The following is a 22,500-nucleotide window of genomic DNA, read 5'->3' as shown; positions in this document are numbered from 1 at the left end:
CCACAGCAGCAAGGTGAACGGGTGGAGGATGATGTGGAGCTAAATTGAACACAGGCGTCATCTTCTGGTTGCATGACTAGAACATATTTTATGTTCAAAAGAACTGTCTAATTTTCAATAGAGGCAATTCTATATTGGCACATACTGTATGTTGTATGCCTTTTAGTTTGAAAGTGTTTCTAACTAATCGTATGCATAATTCTGTACTCATCGACAGTTCTTTACATGCACACACACTTACTGTTTCTAAATGTGTTTCTGTCATCTTCCAGTCTGCGGAACCAGTGAAGACACAATCCCACCCTGTTACTGGAGAGATACAGGTCAGCTGACCAAGCCTTGTTTTGAGATTCCTTGACTCACCACTGCTTGTATATCCATGCACTTCATAAGGTGTTTTACTAAGGCCAGCCGTCTCGTTGAGATTCCACCGTCTCTTGATTTTGCAGCTTCAAATCAACTATGACAAGCAGCTGGGGAACCTGATTGTTCACGTGCTCCAAGCCAGGAACCTGGCCCCCCGAGACAACAACGGCTACTCCGACCCCTTCGTCAAAGTCTACCTCCTACCGGGGAGGGGGTGAGTCTGTTGGATAAGCTAACAGCAGGGTTTACAAAATTCGGATAACTTTCACAAAATTCCCAGGTTTCTAAATAAAATCCTGGCAGATTCTTGGAGTCAGGAGAGAATAAGCGGCTTATCCAGAATCCTCCAATCCGGATTTCTGGGAAACTTGGGAATTTTGGGAAACTTAAAAGAATTCTGCAACCCTACCAAAGAAAGAAAGCTGGTCTGGAATCCAAACTGAATATCACTTTTTTTTAAATTTGAAATGAAAGTATATTGAGTTTAGTTTGCAGGCAGGCAGTGAGGAGTGGTATTCCGTTTGGATTCTAGGCTATAGCAGAGAGGTAGGGACAGAAACACTGGAACTAGTCAAGTCAAGGAGAGAACAATCTCTTTGGTGAGAGAAGTTAAGTATACTTCACAGATCACCGATAGTAGCCTACACACTACTGCCATTATGTAACTCTTTCACTTCTCATCCTTGCTCTGTTGCTGTGCTCTGTCCATGTATCTATGCTCTGTAATGTTACCAGAGCATTTCCTTGTCGGATGTGCATCACCGTGAGTTAATAATGAACTGTGTCATATCGTAGTGGAAGCATTATCGATAGCAGTGTTGAATGGTTGTGTGGTAAAGTGTTCTTGTAATTGTGTTAAGTGTATATAAAACACTGGAAAGGTGATTCGTTTAGTTTCAGGGTGTTTCACGTGTGTAAAAGGCATTGTGAATTTCAGGTCATGTAGACAAACGCATTCATACGGAAGAAATGCCTAGAACCAAGATTACCATTAAAACCAACCACTTCAAAAGGAAGCCATTTTGGAAAGCTTAAAAAGAACTCCCATTCATCTTAAAATCGATTTACGATTGATTTTAGCTGGCCATGGCATGCATGTTGTGTTCTATGCACCCACACCTGATGTCAGATCAATTCCATCATGCCACTGTGATAAACCTGTTACAAGCCTGTCACATGACATGAAATGTAATTACCATTCTAGGAACTGTTTCTATGTAGACATTTGATACCTAGTTTTTATGAAGGGAGTCATTAACACCTAATCAGCGTCAAACGACACACATGTAATACCCTAAACGTGATGTAAATTATGTTATATTTTGCCATGTAGTTCTGCTGAGTTTTCCCCTTTGCTCTTGTTGCTAGGCGGAATAGAGCAGGGAAATCGATAAGACTCATAATAGCTTGTAATACGATCCACACTGTAGCCGTCTGGATCTCAGTGCTCAATGTGATTATGTCATGTTGTAATCAGCTCTCCCACTTACCCTACCTACCCTTCTCTATGGAGTCCTTAGGGACCACTGGACTTGTATAGTGTTACACACATGCATATACAAGCACACACACGCTGGGGGAAAATGCACACTCACAATACACACAGACACATTCCTCCCTCACTGCCCCAACACACATCCTGTGCCCCATGCCCACTTCCCTGTTACTGACCTCCCCAAATACACACACACCACACTGCCCCCCCCCCCCCCCCCACCACACACCTGAACCCTCACTGCTCACTTAACCCCCCCCCCCCCTCCACCAAAACTACATCCACACACACCCCACACACACTCCTAACCCCCCTGACACTGACTCTTGTTTTTGTATGCTGTTCTTATATTTAATGCATGCTGGACCCATTCAGTCAGGTCATGGTTGTCCAGAATGCCAGGTATGTGATTTGCCCACTCTGACTTTTGACTTTGATGGTTGCTGTTAGGTTGTAGTAAGGTTGGACCTGGATTGTGATGACGATTGAGTTGAAGGCTCAGGGCCCAATGCATGTGGTGCTGGTGACGAGGGTATAACCCCAGCAAGTCACTATATACTCACTCTAACACCTTTCCACTCCCATGCATTGTACACTTCTGCCCTATGCCCTCATATTGTTCCCTACCTTCTTAGATTGTGTTCTAATATGCATACTACAGTAGACTGCACCTCGATATGACCTAACATATGATTCCCCACTTTCCCATAACTCATTTCCCTACATGTCTGTCAGACATATCAAATACCCTAAATTGTTGTTCTAATATTGTGTTTTACTTTGTACCTCACCCTGACGTTGTTCTTGATATTGTGATATCCGTTGTATCCAGTGTTGTTCCCTTTAGTCTTCCATTTTAATTGTGCCCTAAATTGTTCCGTACACCCTTACATTGTGCCCTACATTGTTCCGTACACCCTTACATTGTGCCCTACATCTTAACATAGCTCGCTACTTCCTTTCATTGTGCCCTGCACCCTAACATTGTGCTATTGTGCCCTGAATTTCTATGTTTTGTGTGTGTGTGTGTGTGTGTGTGTGTGTGTGTGTGTGTGTGTGTGTGTGTGTGTATACAGTGCCTTGCGAAAGTATTCGGCCCCCTTGAACTTTGCACCTTTTGCACATTTCAGGCTTCAAACATAAAGAAATAAAACTGTATTTTTTTGTGAAGAATCAACAACAAGTGGGACACAATCATGAAGTGGAACGACATTTATTGGATATATCAAACTTTTTTAACAAATCAAAAACTGAAAAATTGGGCGTGCAAAATTATTCAGCCCCTTTACTTTTAGTGCACCAAACTCTCTCCAGAAGTTCAGTGAGGATCTCTGAATGATCCAATGTTGACCTAAATGACTAATGACTAAATCCACCTGTGTGTAATCAAGTCTCCGTATAAATGCACCTGCACTGTGATAGTCTCAGAGGTCCGTTAAAAGCGCAGAGAGCATCATGAAGAACAAGGAACACACCAGGCAGGTACGAGATACTGTTGTGAAGAAGTTTAAAGCCGGATTTGGATACAAAAGATTTCCCAAGCTTTAAACATCCCAAGGAGCACTGTGCAAGCGATAATATTGAAATGGAAGGAGTATCAGACCACTGCAAATCTACCAAGACCTGGCCATCCCTCTAAACTTTCAGCTCATACAAGGAGAAGACTGATCAGAGATGCAGCCAAGAGGCCCATGATCACTCTGGATGAACTGCAGAGATCTACAGCTGAGGTGGGAGACTCTGTCCATAGGACAACAATCAGTCGTATATTGCACAAATCTGGCCTTTATGGAAGAGTGGCAAGAAGAAAGCCATTTCTTAAAGATATCCATAAAAAGTGTTGTTTAAAGTTTGCCACAAGCCACCTGGGAGACACACCAAACATGTGGAAGAAAGTGCTCTGGTCAGATGAAACCAAAATTGAACTTTTTGGCATCAATGCAAAACGTTATGTTTGGCGTAAAAGCAACACAGCTGAACACACCATCCCCACTGTCAAACATGGTGGTGGCAGCATCATGGTTTGGGCCTGCTTTTCTTCAGCAGGGACAGGGAAGATGGTTAAAATTGATGGGAAGATGGATGGAGCCAAATACAGGACCATTCTGGAAGAAAACCTGATGGAGTCTGCAAAAGACCTGAGACTGGGACGGAGATTTGTCTTCCAACAAGACAATGATCCAAAACATAAAGCAAAATCTACAATGGAATGGTTCAATGATGAACATATCCAGGTGTTAGAATGGCAAAGTCAAAGTCCAGACCTGAATCCAATCGAGAATCTGTGGAAAGAACTGAAAACTGCTGTTCACAAATGCTCTCCATCCAACCTCACTGAGCTCGAGCTGTTTTGCAAGGAGGAATGGGAAAAAAATGTCAGTCTCTCGATGTGCAAAACTGATAGAGACATACCCCAAGCGACTTACAGCTGTAATCGCAGCAAAAGGTGGCGCTACAAAGTATTAACTTAAGGGGGCTGAATAATTTTGCACGCCCAATTTTTCAGTTTAGATTTGTTAAAAAAGTTTGAAATATCCAATAAATGTCGTTCCACTTCATGATTGTGTCCCATTTGTTGTTGATTCTTCACAAAAAAATACAGTTTTATATATTTATGTTTGAAGCCTGAAATGTGGCAAAAGGTCGCAAAGTTCAAGGGGGCCGAATACTTTCGCAAGGCACTGTATGTGTGAGTGTGTGAGTATGAGTGTGTGTGTTCATACCTTGCTAATGGCCTGCTCTGTCTGTGTGTGATTCCAGTGCTGAGAATAAGAGGAGATCAAAACAAGCTGGCCAGAGTCTGAACCCAGAGTGGAACCAGACTGTTATCTATAAGAACATCCACCTGGAACAGGTACTGCTACAGTATCACTAACTGCTTTTGGGATAACCACAATGTCCTGTGTGTTTGATGTGTGCTGGCTACTGTGAATACTGCATTTGTGAGTTTAGAGGAATAATAATGTGTGTGTGGTGTGTGTCTGTGTCTGTGTGTGTGTGTGTGTGTGTGTGGTGTGTGTCTGTGTGTGTGGTGTGTGTGCGCTGTGTTTCAGCTGAGGAAGAAGCTGCTGGAGGTGAGCGTGTGGGACTACGACAAGTGCTCCTCCAACGACTTTCTGGGAGAGGTGAGAGAGAGAGACATGCATTTTGTCCATAGCACTTCAGTGAGGGTGACATACATTACTGTGATGCTGCTGTAAGTTTCCTATAAGAAGCAGCCATCCACTATGTGAGGTTGATGTTAAAGGGGATGTGTGTGGGTGTTCTTGATGTTAAAGGAGATGTATGTGGGTGTTCCTCTAGGTGTTGATGGACCTGTCCAACACAGCTAACATGGACAACGTCGCACGCTGGCTCCCTCTGAAGGAACAGAGTGAGGGAGAGCACCACCGGCGCTCCCTTTCAGCACAGGGGCGCCAGCACTCCCCCAAGCCCCCCTCGCAGCACGCCTCCCCAAAACCCCTGCCCACGGTAACCAGGACTCCCCCAAGCCCCCCTCGCAGCACGCCTCCCCCAAAACACCCGCCCATGGGAACCAGGACCCGCCCAAGTCGTCGGTCATCAAGAGCCGGAGCCATGGGATCTTCCCTGATCCCGCCAAGGGTAGGAGAGGTTCTGTCTTTCCCTTCCCTCTGGCCTCTTAGTCATCACGAACAACCTACCCTACTCCTTTCTCTCTATCTGTACCTGTTCTGGTTCTCTCTCCCTTTCTCCTTTTCTCCCTTGTTCTCTTTCTCTCTCTCTCTCTCTCTCTCTCATTTTCTCTAGCTGTCTTTGTCTCTCTCTCTGTCTGCCTAGCTATCTCTGCCTGTCTCTCTCTTTCTCTCTGTCTCTCTTTCTATCCCCCCTCTGTCACTTCTCCCTCACTATTCAGACTCATCCATTATAGCTTTGGATTCATGCTCTTTGCTTTGCCATGTTTTTATTTTCTGCTGTTGCCATGACTCCACTCAGCTCAGACTTTTCCTACCCTCAGCTTCCTCCATTCCTGTCCTTACACAACATGGCCATGGAAGGCTTTGAAAACAACCCCCACCTCCTCAGTCTTAACCCTAAACTTAATTGGAAAAACTCCAAATTTAAGTGGAAAACTTATGTGGCCCAAACAATTGGAAAATACCCACTTCCAAAGGGTCATTCAAACAGGACGCTACAGAAGTTGGCATGTAGCTTAGTAGCTATCTAGCCCTGATGTAAAAAACAGAAGAGCACAACAACAGATGGTAGCTTTAATGGTAATGATAGATGGTAATTGGTGAATTTGGTTGTTCTAGACACGCAGGTGCCCACTATTGAGAAATCTCACAGTAGCCCCGGCACATCGAAGCCTTCCCCGTCCGAGGGCCACAGCCAACATACGCCACGCGCGGCTCCACGTGCGGCGCCTCGCAAAAGTGCAAGGCAACACCAGCAGGATGGCGCCGGCGGTGTCGCTGTAGCAACGGGTGAAGCTCCGGCTCCGCAGCAACAGCACCGCCTCCACCAAGTAAAAGACACAAATAAAGCCTCCGCAGCATGGCCGCCTCGCGCTCATCTGTTCCCCCTTCTGTCCAGTTTGAGCTGTTTTCTTTGTTTTCTCTTCCCCTTTTCCTTCTATTTTTTTCCCCCTCCTTTTTTAAATTTGTCCTACTTCTGGTGCCTTCCGTACTTCCCCCCCCTCACTGCTTCTCTTCTGTATGTTCCCACGGTGTGTAGATCCAGCATCACACTTACCGTATTCTAGCACTTCTTGTTTTAGAGTTTACACTAAAGTTTACTCCTCAGTTTACCCTGTTTCAATGAACCTCCAGAGCCACAAAGATTGCTGTTAAAAACATTTTATACTTCATTGGTTAAAAGGTTGATAAAAAGGAAATGTACAATTACTACAACTAAACTAACGTTTCTAAAAACAGAAACTAAACCCTCTGTTAAAATAGATCATAAATTGGAACTAAACATTTAAATAACGAATCCTAAGGTTGCAGGCATAATCATCCTCCCTTAAACCAAGTTTGTTTCAAACATTCTTTTAAATGTTCTTGTATAATTACATTTTGTAAGACAGTTAACAGAATGTCACAGAATGACAATGATGATCTTAAACAAGACTGACTCCCGACAAACAAGTAGGGCTTTTGAAAAATCACTTTGGGACCAGTTGTCAATCAGTGTCCGAACACAGTACCACTGCCAGTGCTCTCACATGATTGATCAAGCCATTGACTACCATGGTACACACAGAAGAATCAGTAGATTAGTAGACACAGTATATTTGATTCAGTTTGGACAAGTCATGGTGTCATGGGTCCAAGAGAGGGAAGGCTAGGAATTACACTTAGATATCACTTGAATCGTTTGAACTACCTAATCCAAGCATTTACAACGATGAACTCAGAAGAAAGTCTCCCAACCTAACCCTCTCCCTCTGTTTAAATTTCATTATACCTTTTTTTCCCTGTGTTTTGGACTTATTTTGGTTTCTGTTTTATACCAAAATGTCCGGCTTTCTGAAGCTAGTCCACTCGGATATGGCTGTGCATGCAGTCCGCTGCCCCTCTCCCACCCACCCTTCTTTTTCTTATTTTGGAGCACAATGCACATCCGTAGACGCCCCACCCCTATGTGATGTGGAGGGCCGGGCGACTGTGCACAGCACCTCTGTGGCTGCATGTGACTGACAGTAAAGCTGGTTTCAATGGTGATGATATTCCTGCTTTCTGAGTCTCCATCTTGCCCGCCCCCTGCCCCCGGCCTTGACCTCTGCCCTCTACCCACTTGGCGTGACCCTGTCCCGCGCCTGCGCCCCTTACGCCCTCCAGTCTCCTACCCCCCAGCCCAAAGAGGCCGCCTCTCCCTGAGGCACCACAGACACACCATAGTGGGCGTGCCTCACCATTCAGAAAGCCCAATCCGATTCGCTCCCCGCCCCGCCGGGCCCGGCAGCATCGGCCACTGGGAGCCAAGCAGACAGCAGACACCTGACCTTCAGGAAAGCCATGTCTGAAGAGAGGCCACAGAGAGAAGGAGGTGAGAGTCGCAACGTTTCTGTCGTGTGACTGACTGCAAAGATTGTTGCAGCCGGAGAGAGACAGGCTGGGATACTACTAACGCACACCTGCAGAAAGAGAGAGATCTGACACAATACAACAGACAAAAAATAGATCTGACAAGGTACAACAGACAGAAAGGGATATTAGGAGAGATTGTGACCAGAGAGAGAGAGACAGAAAGAGCTAACACACAGCCACACAACCAGCCACACAACCAGAGATTCATGCAGCGAGACACAATTTCTTAATGACCCGCGGACACAGTTTGCTAATACCAGGAAATAGGCTATCAATCCAGGGCTCCGGCATTGTTCCCTAACAATAAATCAGGCTTTGACAGCAATTACCATAAAACCATTAAGCAAAAAGGCCCGAGGGGGTGTGGTATATGGCCAATATACCACGGCTGAAGGCTGTTCATAAGCACGACGCAATGCGGAGTGCGTAGGACACAGCCCTTAGCTGCGGTATATTGGCCATATATCACAAACCCCGAGGTGCCTTATTGCTATTATAAAAAGGTTACCAACATCATTAGAGCAGTACAAATACATTTTTTTGTCATACCCATGGTATACGTCTGATATAACACGGCTGTCAGCAATCAGCACTCAGGGCAGTTTTTAAAATTTTATAAAGTACCTGTACACGTTTTTACTCCGTTTTCCTCCCTTGGGTCATTAAATGGTATTAGCAAACGTTTGTTTTTTCTTATCGTGTCGAGAGGCCTGAGAGAAGAGCGTCGGCATAGATCCAGTTTCATGTCACGTGACTCACACATCCCACGCTCACGCCATTCACAACCACAAGTCATACTCTATATCTATCTCACCACTGCACTTATGTGACAGAGGTGGTTTTGTGTATACCTTGCCAGACCTAAAGAAGTGAATTTGAACTTGTTTTGGGCATTTAGATCTCAGAGCTAATGCCTAGGCTTTAGCTCAGCTGGCTAACACAGTCTTGTGGAACAAAGAAAGACCCAGGTCAAACCCAGTCAGTAACACACTTACTTACTGTAGAAGTTGCTGTGAATATAAACAGTGCATTTATTATACCTAACTTTTGCAAAGCAAACACATAAATAGGCATTTAAACCATTCAAGTTTTGAAACTACGATCAGTTACTAAGATGTAATTGTGATGATTGCATAACAAATGTAAAATTGCTTTAAGTAACTTTACATCAATGTGTTGTAGAGTAAAATGATTAGTTATCCCCACAAAGCAGAGACACACACTTAGTCCGACATTTAGATTACTAATGCGTAATAGGGTCTGTGGGCCTTTTGTTTGGTCTGTTGTGAACATATTTATGTTGCTTAATGTTTGATACTGTTTCTCTGGATCGTTATGTGTCTATGTCCTTTGTGTTCTCTCTGTGTGTCCAATGATGAAGCGGTTTGAAAATGTTGTCCCGTTTATGTGTGAGGGATGATACTGTAACGTATGCCACTACATCTGCCCATATGTGTATGTTTCATGCCTGTCTTCTATAGTATTGTGGTGCTTTTCATAATAACAATGTGATGTGTATTGGAGGAGAGTTGTTGGCTGCCCTTATTCTGTAGATCACACACACACGCACACACACACACACAATGTTATGTCACATGAAGTGGAAGAGCTATACATCACACTCAAAGTGCTAAATAATATTTATATAGTAACAGTAGGCATGGGTGTTGTAATACTATATCAACACTGGAAACCAAAGGAGACAGTTACCCAGGCCTTTATTGAGACCTATAGTGCACCCACATAAGGCAGTACGTTCTCAACCAGGCCTATATAGGGCTCCCTCTCTCTCTCTCATGACTTGTGTCGTCCAATCTCCGTACAGCACGGCCCGGCAGGTCCGGCGACGCCCCGGTAACAGCCGCCTCATTGGACAGTGGTCTGAGTGGCAGTGCTCACAGCCTATTGGAGGATGAGGGTGGGACTAATGCCGTGGACAGTGCCATCTTCCAGGTCCCTCGGTTGTGAGTTTGGTTATTGTATATACTGTATTTTACATCCTAATGTTTTGTGCACTCAGTGTGTATATTTCTGTATTTTGATATGATCTTGTTCCGGACAGTGGGAAGATTCCAAATGGCACCGACGTGATGATGTCACCAATGGGCCATATGGACTCTGAGGGTAAGTCACAGTGGTGTGTGTGTATACCACCTGGAGGTGGAAAGCGAAATTCTATGGTGTGGCATGCATGTGTGTGTATAGGTTGTGAGTATGTCCCCTGTGAGCTTCAGTGTGTACAGTATGTGTCAACACATCCCTCAGAAGTAACTATGGTTAGCTGTCTGCTCTCTAGGGCAGGTTTAGTTGAATCCCAATGTGAGTGTTGTGACTGGTGTGAAGTCATCAGGAAGTGACAGCACCAGTCACATTCATCTGACCTTGTGAGCATACTTCATACAGTACTGACACGTGTCATGGAAGGAACACTCTAGTGGTCAGTGGAGGCTCCTCAGAGGAGGAAGGGGAGGACCATCATCGTTATTGAATTTCATTCAAATAGTGAAACATTAAAAAAGTTATGCTTTTTACATGAAACTATACTAAATATATTCACGTCACCAAATCATTTATTAAAACACTGTTTTGCAATGAAGGTCTACGGTACACTCAACAGCACTCTGTAGGCAAGCAATATGGTGTAGCCGGAGCACAGCTAATTTCCGTCCCCTTCTGGGTACATTGACTTCTATACAAAACCTAGGAGGCTATTGGTTCTCACCACGTTCCATAGACTTACACAGTAATTATGACATCTTCCAGAGGACGTCCTCCAACCTATCAGAGCTCTTGTAGTATGAACTGACATATTGTCCACCCAATCAAAGGATCAGAGAATGAATCTAGTACTGAAAGCATAAGCTACAGCTAGCTAGCACTGCAGTGCACAAAATGTGGTAAGTAGTTGACTCAAAGAGAAAGACAATAGTTGAACATTTATATAGCGATATATTTAGTTGTATTTTTTTCACTTTCACTTAGCTAGTGAATGCAGCTAGCTAGTTTAGTCAAACAAACTGGCTCAAACAGAGAGGGATCTTATGTTAGCTTGCTGGATATGGCTATCCAACACTGGAACTTTTCCAAGTCAAGGTAAGCTTTTGATTTTATAAATGTATTGCCACAGGGGCCCGCCGGTGTAACTGCTAAACTGCTTGCTGCTGACTGTACACTGTACTGCATGATTATAGCGGGTTTACTAACGCATTAGTTTTAGTAGCTTTGTTGACTATGATGTTAATATGGTGACAACGATGTAGGCTGTGTGTAGCAGTTAGCGGTTATGATATGAAGGTTTGGCTTGGATTTGTTTTTAGCCTGGTCACAAGCAGCTAATGTGTTGTGCACTGAAGTCCACAAGGGAAGGGAAAGGTGAGAGGAGGAGAGCACGTAGATGTGGTAAGGGATTACACAACGATCAAAGGGATCAAAGTGAACTGTGTTTGCATGTGATCACGGGTGTATTCATTCCGCCGATTCTGTTGAAAAGAAAAATCTTAAACGGGAGCAAACAGAACAAACGGGGGATCAACATACCTGAATTTGTCGAATGAAAACTGTCATATTCAACTGTTGGACTAATGATTACACCCTAGCTCAGCTAGAGGCAGGCAAGAGTGAATGTGTCAATGTCTGTCACTTTGATTGCTCAAATGTAGTAGCTAAACCTATTGCTGTTACATTGAACTGGGTGAATGGAATATGAATGACAGTCATCCAATATGCTGTAATAGAAATAAGGCCATGCTCGTAAAAAAAATAATCGTCCTCCCTAATTTTTAAATGGCACCGACCTCCACCGTGTGTGTGCATATGTGAATTAACGTGTGTGTGTGTGCGTGTGTACGTGTGTGTGTGTGTGCGTGTGTACGTGTGTGTGTGTGTGTGTGTGTGTGTGTGTATGTGTGTGTGTATATGTGAATTAATGTGTATGTGTGTGTGTGTGTGTGTGTGTGTGTGTGTGTGTGTGTGTGTGTGTGTGTGTGTGTGTGTGTGTGTGTGTGTGTGTGTGTGTGTGTGTGTGTGTGTGTGTGTGTAGGTAAGACCCAGGTAATGGGAGAGATCAAGATAGCTCTGAGGAAGGAGCTGAAGACAGAGGGAGACCAGCTGGTGTTGGAGATTCTCCAGTGCAGAAACATCACCTACAAGTTCAAGTCTCCAGACCACCTGCCAGGTACTGCTACATGCACATGTACATTACACACGTTTACACACTCATGTCGATGCACATTCGCTCGCACACACACAAACACTCAAATGGTACAGATACCTGTGAATTCAGGTACACACACACACACACACAGACTGTTTCAGAAAATAGAAGATAACTCTTTTGTGACCAACGTAGTGTGTGCTCATATGTGTGTGTGTCTACAGACCTCTATGTGAAGCTGTATGTGGTGAACATTGCGACCCAGAAGAGGATCATCAAGAAGAAGACCCGGGTATGTCGTCACGACCGCGAGCCCTCCTTCAACGAGACCTTCAGATTCTGCATGAACCCCACCGGCCACTCTCTGCAGGTCTGTCTGTCTGCCTGCCTGAATGTCTATTTACCTCGTGCATCTCTTTTCTTGTCTTAGATACTGTTATATGTCATTTAAAGTATAATACGTAGGATGCTCGTATGTGTGCTGTACTGCGGCCCCCTATATCACATGCTCTGTGTGTCACGCTGGATATGAACTCTTGTGACAGAAAGTTACATAAATCGAGTAGCCGGCCAGCTAGCACGCACGCAATGTTGGGTCCTGGTTACCAAGAATACTCTGGATAAAAGTGTCTGCTAGATGTCTGTTCTAAACATGACTCTTCTCTCTCTCAAATCAAACTGTATTTATCACATGTGCAGAATACAACAGTGAAATGCTTACTTACAAGCTATTAACCAACAGTGAAATGCTTACTTACAAGCCCTTAACCAACAGTGAAATGCTTACTTACAAGCCCTTAACCAACAGTGAAATGCTTACTTACAAGCCCTTAACCAACAGTGAAATGCTTACTTACAAGCCCTTAACCAACAGTGAAATGCTTACTTACAAGCCCTTAACCAACAGTGAAATGCTTACTTACAAGCCCTTAACCAACAGTGAAATGCTGACTTACAAGCCTTAACCAACAGTGAAATGCTGACTTACAAGCCCTTAACCAACAGTGAAATGCTGACTTACAAGCCCTTAACCAACAGTGAAATGCTTACTTACAAGCCCTTAACCAACAGTGAAATGCTTACTTACAAGCCCTTAACCAACAGTGAAATGCTTACTTACAAGCCCTTAACCAACAGTGAAATGCTTACTTACAAGCCCTTAACCAACAGTGAAATGCTGACTTACAAGCCCTTAACCAACAGTGAAATGCTGACTTACAAGCCCTTAACCAACAGTGAAATGCTTACTTACAAGCCCTTAACCAACAGTGAAATGCTGACTTACAAGCCCTTAACCAACAGTGAAATGCTTACTTACAAGCCCTTAACCAACAGTGAAATGCTGACTTACAAGCCCTTAACCAACAGTGAAATGCTGACTTACAAGCCCTTAACCAACAGTGAAATGCTTACTTACAACCCTTAACCAACAGTGAAATGCTTACTTACAAGCCCTTAACCAACAGTGAAATGCTGACTTACAAGCCCTTAACCAACAGTGAAATGCTGACTTACAAGCCCTTAACCAACAGTGAAATGCTTACTTACAAGCCCTTAACCAACAGTGAAATGCTGACTTACAAGCCTTACCAACAGTGAAATGCTTACTTACAAGCCCTTAACCACAGTGAAATGCTTACTTACAAGCCCTTAACCAACAGTGAAATGCTTACTTACAAGCCCTTACCAACAGTGAAATGCTTACTTACAAGCCCTTAACCAACAGTGAAATGCTTACTTACAAGCCCTTAACCAACAGTGAAATGCTTACTTACAAGCCCTTAACCAACAGTGAAATGCTTACTTACAAGCCCTTAACCAACAGTGAAATGCTTACTTACAAGCCCTTAACCAACAGTGAAATGCTTACTTACAAGCCCTTAACCAACAGTGAAATGCTTACTTACAAGCCCTTAACCAACAGTGAAATGCTTACTTACAAGCCCTTAACCAACAGTGAAATGCTTACTTACAAGCCCTTAACCAACAGTGAAATGCTTACTTACAAGCCCTTAACCAACAGTGAAATGCTTACTTACAAGCCCTTAACCAACAGTGAAATGCTTACTTACAAGCCCTTAACCACAGTGAAATGCTGACTTACAAACCCTTAACCAACAGTGAAATGCTTACTTACAAGCCCTTAACCACAGTGAAATGCTGACTTACAAACCCTTAACCAACAGTGAAATGCTTACTTACAAGCCCTTAACCAACAGTGAAATGCTTACTTACAAGCCCTTAACCAACAGTGAAATGCTTACTTACAAGCCCTTAACCAACAGTGAAATGCTTACTTACAAGCCCTTAACCAACAGTGAAATGCTTACTTACAAGCCCTTAACCAACAGTGAAATGCTGACTTACAACCCTTAACCAACAGTGAAATGCTGACTTACAAGCCCTTAACCAACAGTGAAATGCTTACTTACAAGCCCTTAACCAACAGTGAAATGCCTGAAATGCTTACTTACAAGCCTTAACCACAGTGATGCTTACTTACAAGCCCTTACCACAGTGAAATGCTTACTTACAAGCCCTTAACCAACTGCAGTTTTAAGAAATACAACAAAAATACCTCAAATTAAAATCAGAGATAAGAATACTAAATAATTAAAGAGCAGCAGTAAATAACAGTAGCGAGGCTATATACAGGGGGTACCGTACAGAGTCAATGTGGAGACTATATACAGGGGGTACCGGTACAGAGTCAATGTGGAGGCTATATACAGGGGGTACCGTACAGAGTCAATGTGGAGACTATATACAGGGGTACCGGTACAGAGTCAATGTGAGAGGCTATATACAGGGGGTACCGGTACAGAGTCAATGTGGAGGCTATATACAGGGGTACCGGTACAGAGTCAATGTGGAGGCTATATACAGGGTGTACCGGTACAGAGTCAATGTGGAGACTATATACAGGGGTACCGGTACAGAGTCAATGTGGAGGCTATATACAGGGGTACCGGTACAGAGTCAATGTGGAGGCTATATACAGGGGGTACCGGTACAGAGTCAATGTGGAGGCTATATACAGGGGTACCGTACAGAGTCAATGTGGAGGCTATATACAGGGGTACCGGTACAGAGTCAATGTGGAGGCTATATACAGGGGGTACCGGTACAGAGTCAATGTGAGGAGGCTATGTACAGGGGGTACCGGTACAGAGTCAATGTGAGGAGGCTATGTACAGGGGGTACCGGTACAGAGTCAATGTGAGGAGGCTATATACAGGGGGTACCGGTACAGAGTCAATGTGAGGAGGCTATATACAGGGATACCGGTACAGAGTCAATGTGAGGAGGCTACATACAGGGGTACCGGTACAGAGTCAATGTGAGGAGGCTATATACAGGGGTACCGGTACAGAGTCAATGTGAGGAGGCTATGTACACGGGTACCGGTACAGAGTCAATTTGAGGAGGCTATATGCAGGGGGTACCGGTACAGAGTCAATGGGCACCGATGTCGAGGTAATTGAGGTAATATGTACATGTACAGTACTGTAGGTAGAGTTATTAAAGTGACTATGCATAGATAATAACAGAGAGTAGCAGCAGCATGGGGGGGGGGGGGGGGGGAGCAATGCAAACAGTCAGGGAATCCATTTGATTAGCTGTACAGGAGTCTTATGGCTTCGGGATTAAGCTATTCTATTTAGACTTTCTTGGACCTAGACTTGGCGGTCCGGTACTCTGTCCAGCTCTTCTTGGTGTTTAACTCTTCTCTGTCCAGCCCTTCCTGGTGTCTAACTTTTCTCTGTCCAGCTCTTCCTAGTGTCTAACTCTTCTCTCTCCTCTGTCCAGCTCTTCCTGGTGTCTAACTCTTCTCTGCCCAGCTCTTCATGGTGTCTATCTCTTCTTTGTCCATCTCTTACTGGTGTTTAACTATTCTCTCTCCTCTGTCCAGCTCTTCCTGGTGTCTAACTCTCCTCTGTCCAGCTTTTCACTGTGTCTAACTCTTCTCTCTCCTCTGTCCAGCTTTTCCCTGTGTCTAACTCTTCTCTCTCCTCCGTCCAGCTCTTCCTGTTGTCTAACTCTTCTCTCTCCTCTGTCCAGCTCTTCCTGGTGTCCAATGGGGGGAAGTTCATTAAGAAGACCCTGATCGGAGAGGCCTACATCTGGCTGGATAAGGTGGACGTGCGGAAGCGAGTGGTCAGCTGGCACAAACTGCTGGCTAGCTCTGCTCAGATCCACTCCTAAAGAACCTACTGTTAACCTTGTCTATTCTATAGGCTCTTAACTCGCAGAGAGAAAGACGAGGATGGCTAGGGCGCTCGAGTTTACTGTCGCCATCACTGATCCACTCTTTATGGACCTACTGGACATACTCACAGGTCCAGCATTGGGGTCGGGCGAGGACCGTTAGGGTGCGGGAGTTAGACATCTCTTCCGTATCCTGTGGATCTTGAGTTTTGTGTCAGGGGTCAGCGTTTGAATTGCTTGAGCTGTGACTAGGGATTGGCTAGTGGGGAGGAAGTAGGTATGTGTTTACAGGAAATTAACTTGTGTTTACAGGAAGTAGTGTAGCCAGGGCAGGGAGGAGGACATTGAGGCAACAAAGCAAGAACAGAATCAACCAGGTATTACACATACACTCACACACACAGTCAACAACACATTCAAACACACCACACAGAAAGATGATCGTAAGAGACTGACACATAAATACAGGGGTTGGACATGTTTAGATTCTCTCATTGCTTTATTTGACTGGAGATGTTTTTATTTATGAATGAAATTATAACTACCTGTGGATTCCCCTCGTGGCTTTGTATATTGTTAGAAGAATTTAATTAATTTATGAAGCATTTTGGGAATTAAATGTTGAAGATTTATTATATGGAGATTGCACCTCTTATTTTTGTATTATAATTATGATTATTAGAGTTTTATTGATTATTCTCCTCAATTGTTTAAGTACTGAATGATTAATGAATAATTTTTTATCCAGGGACGCACAGTATATTTTGTGACATACTCTCACTTTAATTCTAATTCTCGATTTGAAATGACTCCCTCATCTGGCACAAGGTACAAAGACCTTGGCAAGCATGTTTTTACATTTTGGGACAACAATATTTCCCCTTCTCTTCTTTCTCTAGATGTAAATTTAGATGCTGATATATCAGATATATTATATAAACATTGTTCTAAGTATAATTGGTGTGGTTTTAACAGACTGGGTAGTCTTGTGCACAGGGTCATGTTTATTAGGCACCAAATGGAAGAAACAGACTGAAACAAGGAGGGACTACCTGGTGTTGTCCAGGAAGAAATGCTCATTTTAGTTTTCAGTTGCAAAATGTTTTCTGCTGGGTGACCTAATGAACGTGACAGTGAAAAGTTGCATTGTTGCCTTTGAGGTTGACTTTGTATATAGTTGAGTACACTGTCGTTGTGAGAGATAAATAGATATATTCTTATCACAGACAATCCGTTGTGGATGATTGTGGCTTAACGTATTATTTTTGAAATGTGAAATATTGGGCACAGGTTTTAGCTGTGATTCAAGCCTGGTTTTCCTCCTAGTAAGATACACAGTGAACTGCTATGCGTAAGACTAGCATAGTTCTGACTTCTCCTTACATTCACACATTTGAAATATCTCTTCACATGCACACTTTCATGTTTTACTTAGCACTTTGTCAAGTTATCGAATGTATAGATGAATATACAGTATGTCCCCACTCGTAGAGAAATATAATATATATAAGTATGTCAAATGAATATATTAAATAAATGATGATAATGATAATGATAGTAATATAATATAGTTGACCATACTTGATTACCCTCTTGGCCTGTGTATAGTAAAGTGTGTCCCATGGTTCATATATCAGGGTCCCCTCCAAACAGTCTATCTATACATTGGATGGGTGGGTGGGGTGGGGAGTAGGTGGATGCGGCATGCTTTGGACGGTTTCTGTTGGTGTGTCTATCTCCATCACATGTCTAGGTACAAACTATCCTATTGGGCTCTCTGTTTTTCTATGGGGAGAGGTTGGTAGCTGGGGCTATTGTTTGAACATGAGTTCAATCAAAGTTGCTTTGATTAAGAAATGCTACAATGCTCCTGGGTGGCGCAGTGGTCTAAGGCACTGCACCAGAGACTGGGTTCTGTGCCACCAGAGACTGGGTTCGAGCCCAGGGCTCTGTCGCAGCCGGCCGCGAACGGGAGGCCCATGGGGCGGCGCACAATTGGCCTAGCGTCGTGAGGTTTGGCCGGCAGGGATATCCTTGTCTCATCGCGCACTAGCGACTCCTGTGGCGGGCCGGGTGTAGTGCACGCTAACCAGGTCGCTAAGTGTATGGTGTTTCCTCTGGTGCGGCTGGTGCGGCTGGCTTCCGGGTTGAATGCGCACTGTGTTAAGAATCAGTGCGGCTTGGTTGGGTTGTGTTTCAGAGGACGCATGGCTCTCGACCTTCGCCTCTCCCGAGTCCGTACGGGAGTTGCAGCGATGAGACAAGACAGTAACTACTAACAACTGGATACCATGAAAATTGGGGACCAAAAGGGGTAAAAAAATAAGAAATTATTACGTTTTGGTATGTTTGTCATAGTCCTGGTGACACATTTATTTTAGCTGGTGTGCATCTGCTATTTGTTATGAGTGTGCATCTCTAAGAGATTTGAAGGTGTGTAACGTGGCTTTCAGTTGAAAGGGCACACTCAGAGTGATGTCCTGCCTAGGGTCAAGGTGTGTGAGGGCTGGTTGGTTTAATGGTGACCTTTTGACCTTTGATCTTTGCCAAACATTGACCAAACACCACAGGTTCTCTCCAGCTGATTCTATGCAACATAGACTTCGTGTTGTGACTGTGTCTGAATTATCAATCTAGATTCTACAGTCTGAATTAGCGATGCATTTTAGTGGACAATGGGTTATTCTGTTTGTGTATTGTTCACATGTATAGTTTTTTTTTACTGCCTTCAAGTTTGGGAATAAGAACATATAGCTCTTTGATTTTTATAAGTATGCTTTCACATACCGTTAAATGCAACTTTATTTATTGCACATAAGCTGTTGTTTTCATATGTTTTTTACATCATCAAATGTTAGATGTAAGGTACATAGCTAATTGGAAAGGTATTTTGTTTTCAGAAAATTATCCAATGCTTGTATTTCAACCCAGAAACTCAGTCTTCAGCCCAATGTCCCAGCAGACTCACACACACACATACACACACACACACACACAACACACACACACACACACACACACACACCACACACACACACACACACACACACACACAGTAGTGACTCTTCACATAGACTAGAATCTAAGGAGACACTTTCTTAACACCAGAGCCACGTTCCCAACAGATTCTAGCTTTTCAGTTTTTATGCACCCCCACTTTTGAATAGTTTTATTTTTCCAGTATATATGTCATTTGAAAAATGACCAAAAAAAGTTTAACAATGTAATGACTTGATGTTCTATCTAAAATGGTTCCCCACCTGAAATTGATATTTTTTGATACCAGCGTGCGTGAGTAGTTTCTTCATGCCACACCCATGCATGGCCAAGTCCTCCTGAAAGTGACCTCCCTTTCCTATGTGTGTTATCTAGCTAAGATCTACACACACACACACACACACACACACAGAAATGCCATCTCTTTATATCCTACCTTGTAAATACATCTATTTTTTTTCTACAAGAGGAAACCGAAGATTTCCTTGATATCTGACATTAACGCATATGAGCAGGGGATGAGAACACAAGCAGTATGTTACTCTCTTGACATGGCAGAATACCTACAGGAGTTAGATGGAGTAAAGACCTTATAAACCTTGCCCTGACACCGGACACAACAGAGTTTTACCAGAGTATACAAACACAGACAAACCTTATTTTATCAACTCAAGTAGTTGCAGGAGAATTTAAATGTGCTCACAACAATGGATGTTGCATGTTTAGTTGGTGGTTCGTTCATACTATTTTTGTGTCCGGAAATTCTATTTAAAAAAGAAAAGATAGATAGAGAGATCAAACGTTACGAGGGGAACGAAATTCTGAAGAGTAATTCTCAGATTATTTAAAGATGTAGGCTGACTGTACAAAGATTATGCTTGTAAAATCCGTCTGGTTTTCCACTTCTATGTAAACAGAAAAATCTAATGTCATGGTTTTGTGATTGTACACAGGAGGTATTGATAAATTATGCAAATTGTGCTGTAAAAACAACGGCTGTTGCCCCAAGTCTAAATATTAAATATCTGTACAAAGAAAACAAGATGGGTGTTTCTTTGTACATTGATTTCCTGACAATGTTTTTGTATGTGAAATGTGATGAAAGCTATGCATACATCTACCAAGGCATTCCAACATAATATCATCTCAAGTGTATTATTGTTCTTGAAATCCTGCTGATTATCATACATGCAACAAATACTGAAGTACTGAAAATGAATATGGGAAAGTTGATCACCTTGTTAACCCTGTAAAGCCCAATGTTACATATATGTAACAGTGTCTTTAAACACCTGGTAAAGTGTCTGAACCCGATCAATACATAAAAGGAAGCCACGATCGTCAAGAAGAGATCCTAGTACACACTTGACACCATCTGATGCACGATCTTTGGAATTACACTATTAGAGATTGGCGCTGAAAATGGTGGACTTCAACAATGATAAAAAAGTGAATTATATTACTCCGAATGGTCTCGTAAGTTGTCAAAAAGGTGAGTTTCTGAAATATTTCAATAAAAATATTTATTTTTTGCCGAAGTATAGTCACTTAAAAGTTTGCTCCGTATATGTAACATTGGGCATTAAGTCAAATCAAATGTATTTATATAGCCCTTCGTACATCAGCTGATATCTCAAAGTGCTGTACAGAAACCCAGCCTAAAACCCCAAACAGCAAGCAATGCAGGTGTAGAAGCACGGTGGCTAGGAAAAACTCCTAGAAAGGCCAAAACCTAGGAAGAAACCTAGAGAGGAACCAGGCTATGAGGTGTGGCCAGTCCTCTTCTGGCTGTGCCGGGTGGAGATTATAACAGAACATGGCCAAGATGTTCAAATGTTCATAAATGACCATAATAATAATCACAGTGGTTGTCGAGGGGGCAGCCAGTCAGCACCTTAGGAGTAAATGTCAGTTGGCTTTCATAGCCGATCATTAAGAGTATCTCTACCACTCCTGCTGTCTCTAGAGAGTTGAAAACAGCAGGTCTGGGACAGGTAGCACGTCCGGTGAACAGGTCAGGATTCAATAGCTGCAGGCAGAACAGTTGAAACTGGAGCAGCAGCACGGCCAGTGGACTGGGGACAGCAAGGAGTCATCATGCCAGGTAGTCCTGAGGCATGGTCCTGGTGCTCAGGTCCCCCGAGATAGAGAAAGAAAGAGAGAAGAGAGAATTAGAGAGAGCATACTTAAATTCACACAGGACACCGGATAAGACAGGAGAAGTACTCCAGATATAACAAACTGACCCTAGCTCCCCGATACAAACTACTGCAGCATAAATACTGGAGGCTGAGACAGGAGGGGTCAGGAGACACTGTGGCCCCATCCGATGATACCCCCGGACAGGGCCAAACAGGAAGGATATAACCCCACCCACTTTGCCAAAGCACAGCCCCACACCACTAGAGGGATTTCTTCAACCACCAACTTACCATCCTGAGACAAGGCCGAGTATAGCCCACAAAGATCTCCTCCACGGCACAACCCAGGGGGAGGAGCCAACCCAGACAGGAAGATCACATCAGTGACTCAACCCACTCAAGTGACGCACCCCTCCTAGGGACGGCATGAAAGAGCACCCTGTAATAGGGTTAGAGGCAGAGAATCCCAGTGGAAAGAGGGGAACCGACCAGGCAGAGACAGCAAGGGCGTTCGTTGCTCCAGAGCCTTTCCGTTCACCTTCACACTCCTGGGCCAGACTACACTCAATCATATGACCCACTGAAGAGAAGTCTTCAGTAAAGGCTTAAAGGTGAGACCGAGTCTGCGTCTCTCACATGGGTAGGCAGATCATTCCATAAAAATGGAGCTCTATAGGAGAAAGCCCTGCCTCCAGCTGTTTGCTTAGAAATTCTAGGGACAATTAGGAGGCCTGCGTCTTGTGACGTGTAGGTATGTACGGCAGGACCAAATCAGAGAGATAGGTAAAACCTTGAAATCAGCCCTTGCCTTAACAGGAAGCCAGTGTAGGGAGACTAGCACTGGAGTAATAAGATCAGATTGGTTGTTCTAGTCAGGATTCTAGCAGCTGTATTTAGCACTAACTGATGTTTATTTAGTGCATTATCCGGGTAGCCGAAAGTATCTGCATCATTTTTGGACAGAAAGTTTCTGATTTTTGCAATGTTACGTAGATGAAAAAAGCTGTCCTTGAAACAGTCTTGATATGTTTGTCAAAAGAGAGATCAGGGTCCAGAGTAACACCGAGGTCCTTCCAGTTTTATTTGAGA

The 22,500-nt window shown here is 43.6% G+C and overlaps 1 protein-coding gene across 1 annotated transcript in view; it reads left to right on the top strand.

The window, feature by feature from the left end:
* LOC110519130 (protein piccolo-like) overlaps positions 1 to 16,701 on the top strand; it is a 65,684-nt gene extending 48,983 nt beyond the window's left edge. Inside the window, exons 12-24 of the mRNA XM_036945556.1 lie at positions 1 to 13; positions 273 to 323; positions 450 to 580; positions 2,237 to 2,263; positions 4,622 to 4,715; positions 4,915 to 4,986; positions 5,165 to 5,464; positions 7,723 to 7,870; positions 9,737 to 9,875; positions 9,974 to 10,035; positions 11,951 to 12,085; positions 12,289 to 12,434; positions 16,127 to 16,701. The exon at positions 1 to 13 is cut by the window's left edge and continues 226 nt beyond it. Coding sequence (XP_036801451.1) covers positions 1 to 13; positions 273 to 323; positions 450 to 580; positions 2,237 to 2,263; positions 4,622 to 4,715; positions 4,915 to 4,986; positions 5,165 to 5,464; positions 7,723 to 7,870; positions 9,737 to 9,875; positions 9,974 to 10,035; positions 11,951 to 12,085; positions 12,289 to 12,434; positions 16,127 to 16,270 — 1,462 coding nt within the window. The 3' untranslated portion in view covers positions 16,271 to 16,701. The remainder of the gene's footprint in view (positions 14 to 272; positions 324 to 449; positions 581 to 2,236; positions 2,264 to 4,621; positions 4,716 to 4,914; positions 4,987 to 5,164; positions 5,465 to 7,722; positions 7,871 to 9,736; positions 9,876 to 9,973; positions 10,036 to 11,950; positions 12,086 to 12,288; positions 12,435 to 16,126) is intronic.
* The last annotated feature ends 5,799 nt before the right edge of the window (positions 16,702 to 22,500 follow it).

The sequence above is a fragment of the Oncorhynchus mykiss genome, chromosome 15 (genome assembly GCF_013265735.2).
Source record: "Oncorhynchus mykiss isolate Arlee chromosome 15, USDA_OmykA_1.1, whole genome shotgun sequence".
Classification (NCBI taxonomy): domain Eukaryota; kingdom Metazoa; phylum Chordata; class Actinopteri; order Salmoniformes; family Salmonidae; genus Oncorhynchus; species Oncorhynchus mykiss.
The sequence above is the reverse complement of the archived record's forward strand: the minus strand, read 5'-3'. Positions and strand labels throughout refer to the sequence as shown.